Here is a 13,303-nt window from a genome sequence, read left to right as displayed (position 1 = left end):
AGAGCGGCGTATCAGGCGTCAGCTCTTCATGTGGATAATGAGCAATTTTCGCCCCGGTTGGGCTGTGTATAAAAATTACATGGGAGCATAGGATCCTAGAGGATCGGGATGGGAAACGTCACTGTAAGATACAATGTAACACAATGACAAAACTCAACAAAATCAGAATCAGAATCAAATTTTCACATTACACTGCGTCCCTGGCGCCTGTACGGGTATACTAGATACATGGTTCTATAAGTCAAATGATTATTCTGCCAGGGGTGTTGAAATCACAGGCTCAACTGAAATGATCGCCTTCACCCAGACGGATGCCTTCGCCTCTCCTCATACGAGATCGATAACGATCCTGACGTTGGGCCATTTCTGCTTCCTCGCGAAGCTTCTTCTTGCGCTGATACACTGCGCGGATGGTATCTCGGATCTGCTGCTTTCCCTCGTCATAGTTTGCTCGAGCCAATGCAGTGACATTATCAATCTGTTCAGGGGTATAGATGAAGTTCCATGTACTAAGGTAATCGGTAGTTCCGGGAGAAATACCAGGGACCTTATCGTTTGAAATAAAAGGCAAGTAGACAACAGCAATACCAGCATCAGGCTCCATGAGTTGCCAAGATGTCTCGTCCGAGATTGCTTTTGAGGGAGGGGGTGGCTCAGTACTGCGTTCTGTGTTGGTCCCAACCCAGACAGTGCAGTAGCCCAGATCGCCGGACTCTTGATCCCCAGGCTCGAATTTGGTCTTGTCATTCTCTGCCATAACTTGCTTGCCCTCTTCGTGAGCTTCTTGGCGAAGCTCATCCTGCTCCTTTTTGGCTTCGCGGAGTTTAGCCTCAGCTTCACGAGTGGATTTCGCTTGTGCCTCGTCTAGCTCTTCCACGACCTGGGATGTAGCTTCTCCAGGCTTGGGCCAGCCAATGCCGACGGGCCAGCCCTTGACACCGCGTTGACGGGCGTAGCCATCGGCGACTGAGAGCCAGTTGTCGGTTTTGATGTCTGCAGAGGCATCAAAGGCAACAAGTACGTCCACATCTCTGCCCGGTCGCAGGAGGGGGTAGATAGGCAGGTTGTTGGACATTCCAGCATCCATAAGTTGGATATACTCGTTGTCATAAATACTGGTCGGCGTGGTTTCCGGTAATTTTCCGTGCATTCCGTAGGCAAAGTTGGGTATTTTGGCAGGATCAATAGGATGCACTTTGACCAAATCATCGTCTCGTGTCGAGATGAGTTCATCAATAGTCCCAAAACCAGTCAGACCCTGGACAAGCGGCTTGATCTCTCGGTAATAATGGCTGAGAGTTGCACAGAATGCGCTACCAAAGATTCCCATGAGGAGTGGCAAACGAAGTTCAGGAAGATGGAAGCCATCCTCAGGAGGAACATCACATCCCTGGTTGAATCTGCGGCCTAGAGCCCAGGTGGGGATTCCGGCGCCAAACTCTTCACAAAAGAATTCGTAGGGAGTGATCTCATACCACTGAAACCAAGCCTCCTTCTTGGCTTTCTCTTTGGCGATCTCGGCTTCGATGGGGCCTTGTTCAGCAGCCTCTGGCAAGTCTGGAATCTCGTGTCTCACAGCAGTATAGATGGGCATTGGCAATTGCCCGTACTGGACATATTGGCGTTGGTTTGAGAGCTTAAAGTCGCGATCGTTGACCCCAAGGTCTCCTTTCGGCACAAGATACCGAGCTGCCAGTAAGACACCATACACGTCAACGAGGCCAAAATCTGCTTTGGGATCACCCTTGAGCTTCTCGACCATGCCACTCAGTAGGTATTTATTAGTGGGCATAGAAGCAAGAGATTGGAAGGCCACAGGTGGGTAGGCGATATGGGTTGAGGCCCTAGCTTTGAGGTGCTCGAGAAGGTTACGAATGTTTCCCTTGTTGAACGATGTGAGACTCAAAGCTTGAAGCCAGCATGAGCCGCTCACGCCCGAGGTGTATGTGACGCAGTCAAACAACCCATCCTCTTCTGTGGCAAGAATTGATCCAGTTCCAGCAATGAGTGCCCTCAGACCTCCACCAGAGCCGCACATGGCAATTGTCGGAACATCATCTGGATGGACATCCTCCTCCTTTAGTCCGAGATATTTAGCCAGCCCTATTCTGGCGACTCGTTTTCGTCGGGACAAAAATTCCTTCTCCTCATCGCAAAGATTTGGTGAAACTCGAACTTTGGCTGAATATCGAATCTCGGGATTGATTAGGGGGTCGTGGGCGTCTTGCCAAATCTCGTCGGCCAGAGACCCTGGGGACATGGAGAGTTCATGCTGAAGTTTCCGAACATAGCCTGGGATAAGTCTGGACCACTCAGGGAGGAGATAACTAACGACCTTGTCGGAGAAGGAAGAGAATTGAACGTCGTTGAGCTTACAGAATGTCTCGAAGCGGCGAGCAAAGTTTATCCAGGCCGACTGATCCGCATCTGATTCTCCATCCTGAGTCTTGTCTTGCTTCTCGTCCTTTGGAAAGTCCTCATGGGTTCGCTGCCTTAGTTGTTTACCGGAAAGCTGTGCAAAGTCGTCAGAAGGGTAGAGCCACCAGATAAAAAGCCCGCCGGTAATTACTGCTACTGGAAACGTAGATTTTTGCTGTGCTTCTTGCTTGGCATCGTTCTTGGATGGAGATGTCCAGAGATGGCGGTGTTGACGATGCGATAATCTTCGTCGGGGGATCCGCTGGTGGGTATTGAGTCTTGTAGTGACTCTATTGAGGCTCTTGAGAGAGCCGCGGTAGTGTCTCATGGTTCTGGGTGCAATTGGGTTTTGTCGAGAATTTTATTGTCATAGTTTGACAGCGCACAGCACATGCTTTCAGTGGCTGCAAGCCCAAACTCAGTGCATTGTCGCAAGACAGATAGAGGAATGATGTGGTAGAACTTTGAAAGAGAGTATAGAATCGAAATGGTAGACTAAACCGCGAGATTAGGTAGATACCTCGGCAGGTATCCGAAGGAGTTGGTGCCTGGATGCTGGGGATTTTATATGACACTACCGTACGTTGTGCAACTTGTTGAGAATAGCTCAAGATGGCTGATGTCATTCCCAAATTCCGTCCTGCAAAAGTGGGATGTGGAGTCTACAAATGCAAAACTAGAGGGCTACTTGAGAGCTGAATATGAGTCTCGACCATTCCAAGGTATTTCTCTATCCCGGGTCGAGGTCACAAGTACGTCGGGGCAGACGGACTCTCCCGCATCATGCCACGGATCAACCAAGAGAATCGAAAACTCCCGATGATTGTATCAAGATTGTGACTTTTGCGGTTCCATTCGGAGGTTTTCTCCCTGTTTGGCATGTGGCATTCACTTACTTTATCTGTGCCACGGATCTTCAGGTCCGCTTTCAACTTGGATGGTCAAAAAGCTTGGTTCCGAGCCAAGGAGACAAGACAAGGCCCAATCAGGTTACAGCTGACGGTCAACTCATGCACTCGTTTTTAAAAGAGCTTAATTATTGTCAAGTTTCATCGTGGTAGGGTGACTCGATTTTGGGTGAAAGTCATCGTCACTCGATCTCTAGGTCATCTGCTCTGCTCTGATACTGTTACAGAACCTGACAACTCAGATCGAAGAATTGCTGCATAGGCTAGGTCTGATTTGAGACTGGGAGACTTGCTCTTAAATAGACAAGTTCATAACACATGTGTCGAATTACGAGTTTGATCTCAAGTTGTCATCGTCATGATACAAGATAAACTCTGGTAGACTTCTCCATCATCTTAATCATCTATCTATCCATTGGAAACAGAACACTCACAGCACTACTTCACTAAAACAATGGAGGGAACGGCAGGAAAGTGGGGTCATCCGCGGTGGGGGAAAATGGGAGAGACACAGAAGTACGGAAACGCCAAAAAAGGCGGGCGGTGAAATCGCAAAGCTAAGGCTAGCGAGAGATGGGCCTTTCGATGGATTTTTTTAAGGTGATTTTTTCCTCGCGCCGGCAGAATCAATCAATCGCATTTTGAACTCTTCATTCAATTGAATCTGTTTTATACAAACAAAAACTCATCAATCGTGTAACCTCGAGTTAATTCTTTCTATCAAGGTAAGCTTCATTGAATAGGCAACAGTCACACCGATGACTCGCTTTTTTTTCAACCCCGCCACCATCTTTTACCTTTTCGCGACCCTTTCTCACCTCGCTTCTAGCTTCTTTCCTCTTTATTCTATCACTCAACACTTCTTAGCCTGCGACCGTGAAACAATCGCGATCGCGCATCGTTCCCAATTATCAAATAACGGTCGAAAGTCACAATGAGCGAAGCTGAAGCCCCCAAGCCTGTCGAGGCTGTCCACTCTGAGGCCGAGGTTCCTACCACCCAGCCCACAGAAGAGAAGGTTGAAGAGAAGACAGAGCAGAAGGCAGAGGAGTCCACAGAAAAGCCTGAAGAGAAGCAGGAGATTCTGAAGACCACAGCCAAACATGATGATGCAAACCCTCGCAACAACCGCAAATTCGACCCTTCCACCCGTGAGGTCACTGATGACCCTGAGGCCATCCGCAAGCAGGTATGTGTAGCTTCACCCATGTCCCATTGTCGCGCGTGTGTGTACTTACTCCCCTAGGTCGAGTTTTACTTTGGCGACTGGAATTTCCCTCAAGACAAATTCATGTGGGAGTCATGCGGCGGAAGCGAAAACAAGCCCATGAAGGTCAAGACTATCCACTCCTTCAAGCGTATGCGAACTTTCCAGCCCTACAGCGCCGTCATCGCTGCTCTCAAGGACAGCAAGTTTCTTGAACTTTCCGGTGAGGAGGGTGAGGAGGTCGTCAAGCGCAAGACCCCCTACCAGCCCATGAACACCTCCAAGTCCAAGGTCGAAGCCGCTACCGTTTACGTCAAGGGCTTCGGCGATGAGGCCCCTAACACCCAATTCGACCTTGAGGGCTTCTTCGCTCAGTTCGGCGAAGTCAAGGGTCTTAAACTCCGACGCACCAACGAGGGTCTCTTCAAGGGCTCCGTGTTCGTCACCTTCGCCGACGAGGATGAGGCGAACAAGTTCATCAAGATTGACCCCAAGCCTAAGTGGAAGGACCACGATCTGAAAATCATGAGCAAACGAGCTTACTGCGACGAAAAGAACGACCTTATCCGACAAGGGAAGATTGAGCCTAACCAGAGCAATCCCCGCAAGTTTTATGAGGGTAGAGAGACAGGCAAGAGTGGACGTGGACGAGGTGGAAAGGATTCTCGTGGCCGTGGTCAGGACGACTGGAAGCAGCGACGCGAGAACGACCAGAAGAATGGTTTCAAGGATCGACGAGGTGGACGCGGCGGCCGAGGAGGTCGTGGTCGAGGCCGTGGCCGTGGTGGACGCGATGGTGGACGTGACCGTGATCAGTCTAAGGATGAAGTCAAGCACAGCAGCAATGAGTGAGCCACCCTGATCATTATACCAAGAGGTATCCGCTAACACACTACACAGCACCACCCCTCGCATCCAGTCTACCGCCGACGAGTCTGCCGATAACAAGAAGCGAAGCCGCGAGGAGGATGCACCCTCCGGCGAGCCTGCTGCCAAGAAGGTCGATGTCAAGGCCGAATAGGTCAAGTTCAAGGCGGAATTAGAATCGCTCATCTAGACCGAGGAGGAAAATGGAACCAAGGAACGAACCAACATCATTTAGGCTGATACCACATATTGAACAAAAAAGGGGGGGTTCAAAAACCATGAAGTTTTGTGAAAGGGAGACGAAGCGGAAACCGCTACAACTGTATTATGGGATCTTTTTACGGAGCAACTAGGTGCTTTGCTATCCTTTCCTATTGTCTACCACGGGTGTATAGATGGCTAGTGGCATTTGACAAAGATTACCAAACAAGTGATACTATTCGCAAGTGACTTTATCTCCATTATCGCGATTCGCGTTTTCATTTTCTCTATATGGACCCCCTCTTTCTCAGAAAACACCCTATTTTACCTCGTGTCGACTCTATACAGAGTAATCCAGCTTCTTATCGCCAAGAACGCCCCAGAACTCTTCGATAAGCTCCTTTTGACCACTTGGTGCTCCTCGCACAGCAAGATATACGCGTGCCTCAAGCTCAGGATCCCAATTGCCCGGGTTTCCATGTACCATGCGCCCACCAGCCTCGTTGAGGATCGCCCATCCAGCGCAAACATCCCACGCCCAGCATCCACCCTCCCAGTACAAGTCAACCTGTCCCGCGGCCACAGCAGCAATGTTCAGCGCAGCAGAGCCCATCGATCGCAACGAGTGAACCATTGATCCGCCGTTTTCGGGAGTCGCTGTGAGCTTTCGGAATGCTTCGACCTTGATGTCGAAGTTGGGTCCGTCACGTTGCGCTCCCCATTCAACAGCGACGAGAGAACTGCCGAGGCCCTCGATGGGTCGCGGTGAGCGTGCGAGAGGGAGACGGCGGGGGTCTTTTCCACGACCGTGTGTGAGGAAGGCGCCGCGGCCCTTGATAGCGGTGTAGAGAGTGTCGAGCCATGGGTTGTAGATGACGCCAATGGCGGGCTGACGATCGATTGCGAGACCGAGAGAGATGCAAGCGCTGGGGAACGAGTGCACGAAGTTGGTTGTTCCATCGATTGGGTCCACAACGAAAGTTGGCTCAGGGCCAAGCCTAACTCCAGGCTTGTATGTCTCTTCGCCCATGAAGGAGATTGAAGGGAATGATGAAGAGAGGCGGGTTGAGACCATCTTTTCAACGCCCTTATCTGCTTCAGTAACAATGTCCACGGCTGCAATTGTGTCAGCTACAAAATATATCATTGACAGAACATATCGTACAGTTGAGCTTGGTGTCGGTGTCCAGCTCAGCAGGATTGGCAGCCAAGATCATGGCTCCGGCCTCGTAGGCCACTGAGACGAGCTCATCATGAACAGCTTGAAGATCGATATCAGTCATAGTGTATAATGTCTCTCCTGTTGTTGACTGAACAAGATACGATGGTGTTATGATGAAGTGGAGGAACAGATTTATGGAGGGGTCTCGATGATTTGGCGGGGCAGCTCAAGCTGACGTCTGTGAGGAGCCGAAAGCCGGGGCTGGCCAGAACAGACCATTGCAATGATACTCAATGAACAGGGGCTCAATGTCACGCTGGGTTCGTGCTGTGCTTCAATTGGACACATGGCATTTCTCGACCATATCTAGGGATAGAAACGCTGTGAATTGAGTGTCAAATCACTATCGACAAGTGTGATATAAGACTTCCGTACACTACCAAAATGAAAGAATCCTCGCAGCACATACACAATGTCATGATATATCAGAATTCCACCCAACCGAGTCCAGGCTCTGCATGAACAACAGGTTCCCAAGCCCCGTAAATAAGAAGGAAAGAAGGAAAGGCAAACAGAGCAAAATTCGCAGACACTCCATAATTGCGCAGCTTTTGTGTCGTCTTCCGCAACATACTCGACTCATTCAGCTCATGTCTCGTCTTACATGTTTTCCCTAAACACGGACCGTCGCTCTGTCGGACTGCTCTCGGCGCTGCCGCTTCTGTTCTTGGGTTTCGCAACTCCCGTGTCAATAGGTCGAGGGCTCACGCCGCGCAAACTTGAACCAGCATCGTCATCGAACGGGTTTCGTCCTCCAGGTCCCGATGCAGGGCTTCTGCTTGCTCTGCGCCCCCGATCTTCCTCTTCGTCGAAACCTCGGCCGCCCGACAATCCCGGCGTCGCCGCGAGGTTCATGTTGTAACCACCGCCGTATCCGGTGTCCCGGCCGCGACCGCCAACGTCCTCCTCATAGTATCCATATTGGTCTGCTTCGTTCCCAACGCGCGAGTCCCACGCTTCATCAGGATCGAGTGGACCGAAGCCACGACGGCCGCGAGCACCGCCGGATTGCTCGTAAGCGCCTGCGGCGGATCGGTTGTTGCGGTTCTTGAATTTGCGAATTTTGTCGTTGAACCAGCCAGCGATGCCGCTAGGGGCGGGCTGTATTCCATAGCCGCTGTCTTCCTTATGCCATGGTAAATACGATGCGAGACTTGGAGGGGGGAGCTATATAGATAGGGTATTAGTTTGAATGACTGGACTGGGACCGAAGGGATTGACATACGCCGAGTCTGCGAGCACGAAGCTGTGTGAATATAACCCAACCAACAGCTCCTGCGACGAGAAGGACGATAATGGCGATCACGATGCCTCCTGCAGTCGACACCATCTTTCTGTAATCTCGCTTCTGTGTGCCCCAAGGGATTTGCGATGCCAATAGTCGCGTGGTGACGAAAGATGAGATAGTGAGACAGATGCTGGTCGGGCGCAAATCGCAACGATTGGGTTGTGGTTGAATAGTAATAATCGCCGTGGGAAGGAAACATACAACGAGGGTTTTTTTTTCGCAGGCGAGATTTGGTGTCCTCTGTTTGACTTTGGCTCGTCTTGGGGATGAAGTGGTGGTGCGCTTCGTCCAAGCTCCTACAGTGCAGTACGAAGATGTCACTGACTGAGGTGGGCTTCAATTGAGATGTAATGGGCGCTGGAGGACTAGACGGGAAAAGCTTAGGGCGGTCCACTTCTGTCAGCATCAACGGACTAGGGTTGCTTACAGTGGGCTTGGCGCTAATGCCGGCTCTGGATTTAGTATCAGTGGCCCACTGTAGTGGAGAAAGGCGTTTAAGTCCCTGCAGAGTCTCAAAGGATATCTACTAATTCCCTGCCCGAGAAGTCTCAACCTAGGCTCAATTGCAACATCTAATGCTTACATTCACATATCCATGTCAACTGGACTTCTTTCCAAGATCAAGCATCGTGGAAATGATTTGACTGCTCTGCCGAGTCACACTTATACCTTCATCCTATCTCATTAAATAACCAGCCTCTTATTTCGTCCCTCGTATTCCGCACCCGAGCAAATCCACTCCCTTGCATCAGAGTCTATTTCAGTTCATTACAACGGCTACCAGCCTCTTCGAATAGCAAAAAAATACAATTTACCGCTCTGCATGTCTAATTCTTCCTGGCGGCTCATCCCTTGATACCACATTTGTTCCAATGCCCTCCCTGCCTCGCAAACGACAAGCTCTCCACAAAATCTTCCAGCTTACACCGTCCATACTCATCTCCTCCACAGGTCTCCATTTCCATAACTCTATCATTTATCAACACCCTCACGTATTCTTCTCCCTTCTCTTCATTTGTAGCACCACACTCGAGCTTCTCTACATACATCCGTGCAGCAAAGGGGACTACCCATGCCGATGAGTAGCCATGTGCTCGGATAGCTGGCACGATGTGGTGTTTCGGCAGCTTGCTTGTCGAGTTGTACAGGCCCATTGCTGAGAAAATAGACACCATAGTGTTGTCGTGGCTAAAGTCTGCATATAGCGCCCTGTCCAGGGGAAATGTATCTGGATTGGCGTCCAACGTGCGATTGGTTGTGGTGTGGTCATCAACAGGCTTCCTCGTCAATCGCGAAACAAGTTCGTTGACGTATCCTACTCCCTGTGTCGGTCCCATTGCGTTGCCATTACCATATTCGTAGTATTTGCCCAGAGTCATGTAGTAATCGTAGCTTCGCCAATCTTCTGTGGAGAACATGTCGCAGAAACGGGATTGTCCCACACCATCGGGAGTGTTGACTGTGTTGAAAGGGCACAGATCCATGAGATAGATCGTTTCCTGTAACGACAGTTTGGCTTTGTGCAGATTCCTGTTCAGTCTATCCCGAAGAGGAGGCAGGAATTTGTTTCCCCAGGCGGTCTGCGCACTGTTATCGCCTATCTCATCGTTGTCCTCGAACGAGCTACATGTTCCATGTGACAGTGTGTTGTTGATACCGGGCTCCTCAGGAATTACAAGAATGCCATCGGTGTAGTCATCTCCAGACTCTCCTCGAGAGGCATAGAACCCTTGTGTGAAGTTGTGAGAGGACATGATAACTCTGTCGGATCCTGATGCCCTGATGAAAGGCTCCGTCTTTTCAGCGAGTCCGATGTATCGCTCATAAAAAGCTTTTCCCGAATAAATCATCTGGTCTTGACCAAAATCGGTCAGATCCTCAGATCCGAGGTTGTATTCGTAGTCCTTGAGCCATTCGTAGCCCTTGCCATAATTGGTTACTGATTTCTGTAGGCGGGCAATGGTGGCGCCGTATGCTGTAGTCTTGCTGGCGGTTGGGTATCGAGCTCCATGACGAGACAGGGCAATTCCTATGGTAACCTCGCAATCATCCGGTGTTGACGAATCAATCTCTGATGGAACAGAGAAGAAGGAAGAATATTGTCCCCATAGCTTGGAAATGTCATTGCAGCTTCCGTCATATTCACATCCCGATGACAGTGTGCTTACAGATGTTAGTTTAGGGTCAAATGCGAGATTTGGATGAGGGTGCTCACTTGTTGTGAACCCAAATAGCGAGAACTGTGATCAATGCAACTGTGCTTATTACCATGACAAGGTAGCTCCATCGTCGGGTCTCTCGACGCTTATGCTCTGTATGCCAGTTCTCAAGTCGCTCTGCGTCCGCATGGCTCTCTTCGGCTGCTTCATCATTTCCAGATAGTAGTCGCCCTCTCTCATCATCGGCATCAGATACATCTAAGCGGTTTGCTTCTAAAGGCGCGTCGTCGCGTGGAATTCGAACCATTTCTACTGATTCGGTTATCTTGACAGGGATGGTGTAGATGTTTTTGGGAGCCAATAACTCCCTGTGAGGGCGATAACGTTAAATCAATAACGACTGATGCGAACAAACACGCAAAGTTTGAGGTATTGAGCGACTGGAAGCTCTTTCTTTGGTAGCCTTGCGCTTTAGTCGCATTTGTTGGCTGGGGATAGTGTTGATTGAGCTGAGCTGAGTATCCCTGAATGTTGGAGGTTCAAAGACACTTCACTTCACTTCAGGTGAGAGTGGGCCACGTGCATGGTCATGAGGCTGACGAATGAGGCACCATTAGCCACATGCCGATGTCTTCAGCAGTTGTTACTGTGATTACGCTCAGTCGTTAACCAGTGAAACGATGATACAAAATTCAGAAGAGGAATAAACACGATAATAAGAGTTGAATAATTAAACCTCTGTCAGCATCATGAGATTGGATCACACCAATACCCAAAGTTAAGTGATGAAGATGACAAATGAAGTGGAAAGTATCGAATGGAACATGCCGCTCTAGGCGGACTATATTGCAACTAGCTGTATCATGCAGACCTCAGGATAACATCTCTGCTCCTATACCTCTATCGTTTAACATGGACATAAATTTTAGAGCAAACCTGCCACCCAGAAACCAGTTCTTTAAGCCAAACCCTGTTCCCAAATACTTTATCCCATTATCATAGCATTCCAAATACCCAACAGGCCTTGCTTGCCACGTAGTCTAGCTACAGGAGCAGCCGTAGTACGAATGGTATCATCAAGTGTATAAGTCATAAAAACGTTGAAGAGAAAACGCGGGGTATAAGCCAGAATATCCAATCATTCCTTCACATTGCAACACCGACACTCCTCCTTTGAGGTCGGATATCATTTCTGCCAAACGTTGAAGTGGCGAACCGTGAGATGAGGGGCTCATCCTGTGACACAGCGGCTGTGCTACCCACAGAGCATGTTGTCGGGACTGTACGATTTTCTGCATCCGATTCCCAAGTGCTGACCGTATCGATTGACTCTGTGCTCTGCCGATGTTCTGACGCTCCGCCCAGCGAAACTTGGTAAAATCCTCGGTTGCCCCTGATAGGACGAGGAGCGTTGGTGACAGAGTCGAAACTCATATTACGGTTGTGCTGTGACCCGGGGAAGAGCCAGCTCGACACCCGGGAAAAAGACTTCTTCTTCCTCAGAGGAGGTCGAAGTACTAAAGGTAGAGGTGGCGGTGGGGGCATATCATCTCGCCTTGGGCGAGAAGGAGGGGTAGAAGGTGACCTTTGCTCACCAGGAGTTCGGGATCTGCGAGGTGGTGTGATGGGAGTTCTCACAAGCGTACGAGGAGGCCTGATGGGTGCTGTGTGTGGCCTTTCAATGATATCGGAGTTGAGTCGCTGGGCAAAAGAGGGAGCAGCTGGGGGCAGAGCCGGAATTGACGGCATGGGCTCCAGGTCTGAAGAAGTCAGCGGGAGCGGTTCGTCACCAGGTCCGTAGATCGAGATCATACCGGGCATGGTTCGGGCGACCGAGTAGGGAGTTGGTGGTCGACTGGGAACATAAAGACTCTGTCTCTCGATGACATCGTCAATCTGCTTCTGGAGCTTTTCAACCTCTAGCATAGCACTCGCGACTCGTTCCTTGACCTTTTCCACATCTGGTGAGCTATACGCACGAGGACGACCCCGTGACTTGGGGGGAATTAAGGGCGGGATCTCATCTTCTCCATGAGAGGAACTGGGAGCACTCCCCAGCGCTTGGCGGCGTGGAAAGTGAAATGACATGGGAGAATCTGAGAAGCTCTTCTGGTACTCCAAAGAAGGTTTTACTTCTTCGGGTTGGCTATCTGACAAATCTGACACACACTCAGAATAGTCTGATGAGGGCGCCGGATTCGCAGGCCTTGGTTCAAAGTGAGCCATGATAGGAGATACACCATTGTCGGGCTGATAGATGCTCAACTCGAGCGGGCGGTAAGGACGATGAGGTAACTGTTTCGCAGGCCGAAGATTCGAGGCTCTCGACGGCGTAGGTTCAGGATAATCAAGAAATGGGTCGGCGGCAGTTGATACATGGCGAAAGTCTGAAGGGGCTGAAATGAGCGGCCGGCGCGAACTTGAAGAGAGTGACCAGAATCTCCTTCTCTTCGACGAGACACTGTCTCTCGTAGACCTCTCCGACATTTTACGATGCTCCAGCATTGCAACAGGCTGGGGATGGTGAATTGGTTGGTCGTATATTACTGGATATGAACGCTTCTCATCGACTTGACCTATCAGCAACTGGTCGTCGCTCAACCTGCCTACGGGCCACGAAATGTTCAAAGTTGAAGACGAATCCGAGGCCCAAGCATTGGCAGAGGTAGAAGTAGACATAGACTTACTACGACGCGGCCTCCTGTCCTCTGAGGAGACCAGCGGTGCGCAGCAGAGAGATAGCCACGATGGCCAGGAAGCTGCTTCAGAGCCATGGGCACCGTGAGAACCGGCGTGTGTCATGCTGCGAAGCTCTCACGTCATACCGAGAAGGCGTTTAGAACGTTGAGTGAGAAGAGATTGGCGGAGAGGAGGACAGTTCGTTACTCAACGAAGTGGAAGAAAAATGGCCGAGAAGCTGAAAGACAGATCAACGTATGGAGATAAGGTGGGATATGAGTGTGTATGGAAGTATGTATGTACAGTACACTCCTTCGTATATGTAAGCCAGCACCAGTACTAGCACCTGCAGAA

At 50.2% G+C, this 13,303-nt stretch overlaps 6 protein-coding genes across 6 annotated transcripts; 1 reads left to right on the top strand and 5 right to left on the bottom strand.

Annotated features, from left to right (window-relative positions):
* Window positions 1-280: 280 nt before the first annotated feature.
* Window positions 281-2,746, bottom strand: FPRO_11951 (uncharacterized protein; the record flags this gene model as incomplete). Its single annotated transcript, XM_031221482.1, has 1 exon — window positions 281-2,746. One exon carries the CDS (start codon window positions 2,744-2,746, stop codon window positions 281-283), a length of 2,466 nt encoding a protein of 821 aa, XP_031087036.1.
* A 1,514-nt stretch (window positions 2,747-4,260) lies between these two features.
* FPRO_11950 (uncharacterized protein) lies at window positions 4,261-5,554 on the top strand (the record flags this gene model as incomplete). Its single annotated transcript, XM_031221480.1, has 3 exons — window positions 4,261-4,515; window positions 4,573-5,381; window positions 5,434-5,554. The coding sequence occupies 3 exons, from the start codon at window positions 4,261-4,263 to the stop codon at window positions 5,552-5,554; spliced, it is 1,185 nt and encodes a 394-aa protein (XP_031087035.1).
* Window positions 5,555-5,941: 387 nt separating this feature from the next.
* FPRO_11949 (uncharacterized protein) lies at window positions 5,942-6,884 on the bottom strand (the record flags this gene model as incomplete). The annotated part of the gene is made up of 2 exons (XM_031221479.1): window positions 5,942-6,717; window positions 6,767-6,884. The coding sequence occupies 2 exons, from the start codon at window positions 6,882-6,884 to the stop codon at window positions 5,942-5,944; spliced, it is 894 nt and encodes a 297-aa protein (XP_031087034.1).
* Window positions 6,885-7,423: 539 nt separating this feature from the next.
* FPRO_11948 (uncharacterized protein) lies at window positions 7,424-8,153 on the bottom strand (the record flags this gene model as incomplete). The annotated part of the gene is made up of 2 exons (XM_031221478.1): window positions 7,424-7,990; window positions 8,049-8,153. 2 exons carry the CDS (start codon window positions 8,151-8,153, stop codon window positions 7,424-7,426), a joined length of 672 nt encoding a protein of 223 aa, XP_031087033.1.
* An 803-nt stretch (window positions 8,154-8,956) lies between these two features.
* Window positions 8,957-10,577, bottom strand: FPRO_11947 (uncharacterized protein; the record flags this gene model as incomplete). The annotated part of the gene is made up of 2 exons (XM_031221477.1): window positions 8,957-10,274; window positions 10,327-10,577. The coding sequence occupies 2 exons, from the start codon at window positions 10,575-10,577 to the stop codon at window positions 8,957-8,959; spliced, it is 1,569 nt and encodes a 522-aa protein (XP_031087032.1).
* Window positions 10,578-11,416: 839 nt separating this feature from the next.
* On the bottom strand, window positions 11,417-13,072 carry FPRO_11946 (uncharacterized protein; the record flags this gene model as incomplete). Its single annotated transcript, XM_031221476.1, has 3 exons — window positions 11,417-12,030; window positions 12,085-12,840; window positions 12,958-13,072. The coding sequence occupies 3 exons, from the start codon at window positions 13,070-13,072 to the stop codon at window positions 11,417-11,419; spliced, it is 1,485 nt and encodes a 494-aa protein (XP_031087031.1).
* Between the last annotated feature and the right edge of the window lie 231 nt (window positions 13,073-13,303).

The sequence above is a fragment of the Fusarium proliferatum genome, assembly GCF_900067095.1.
Source record: "Fusarium proliferatum ET1 genome assembly, contig: FPRO_scaffold010, whole genome shotgun sequence".
Lineage (NCBI taxonomy): Eukaryota > Fungi > Ascomycota > Sordariomycetes > Hypocreales > Nectriaceae > Fusarium > Fusarium proliferatum.
Note: the sequence above shows the minus strand (reverse complement) of the source record. Positions and strands in the feature narration are given on the sequence as shown.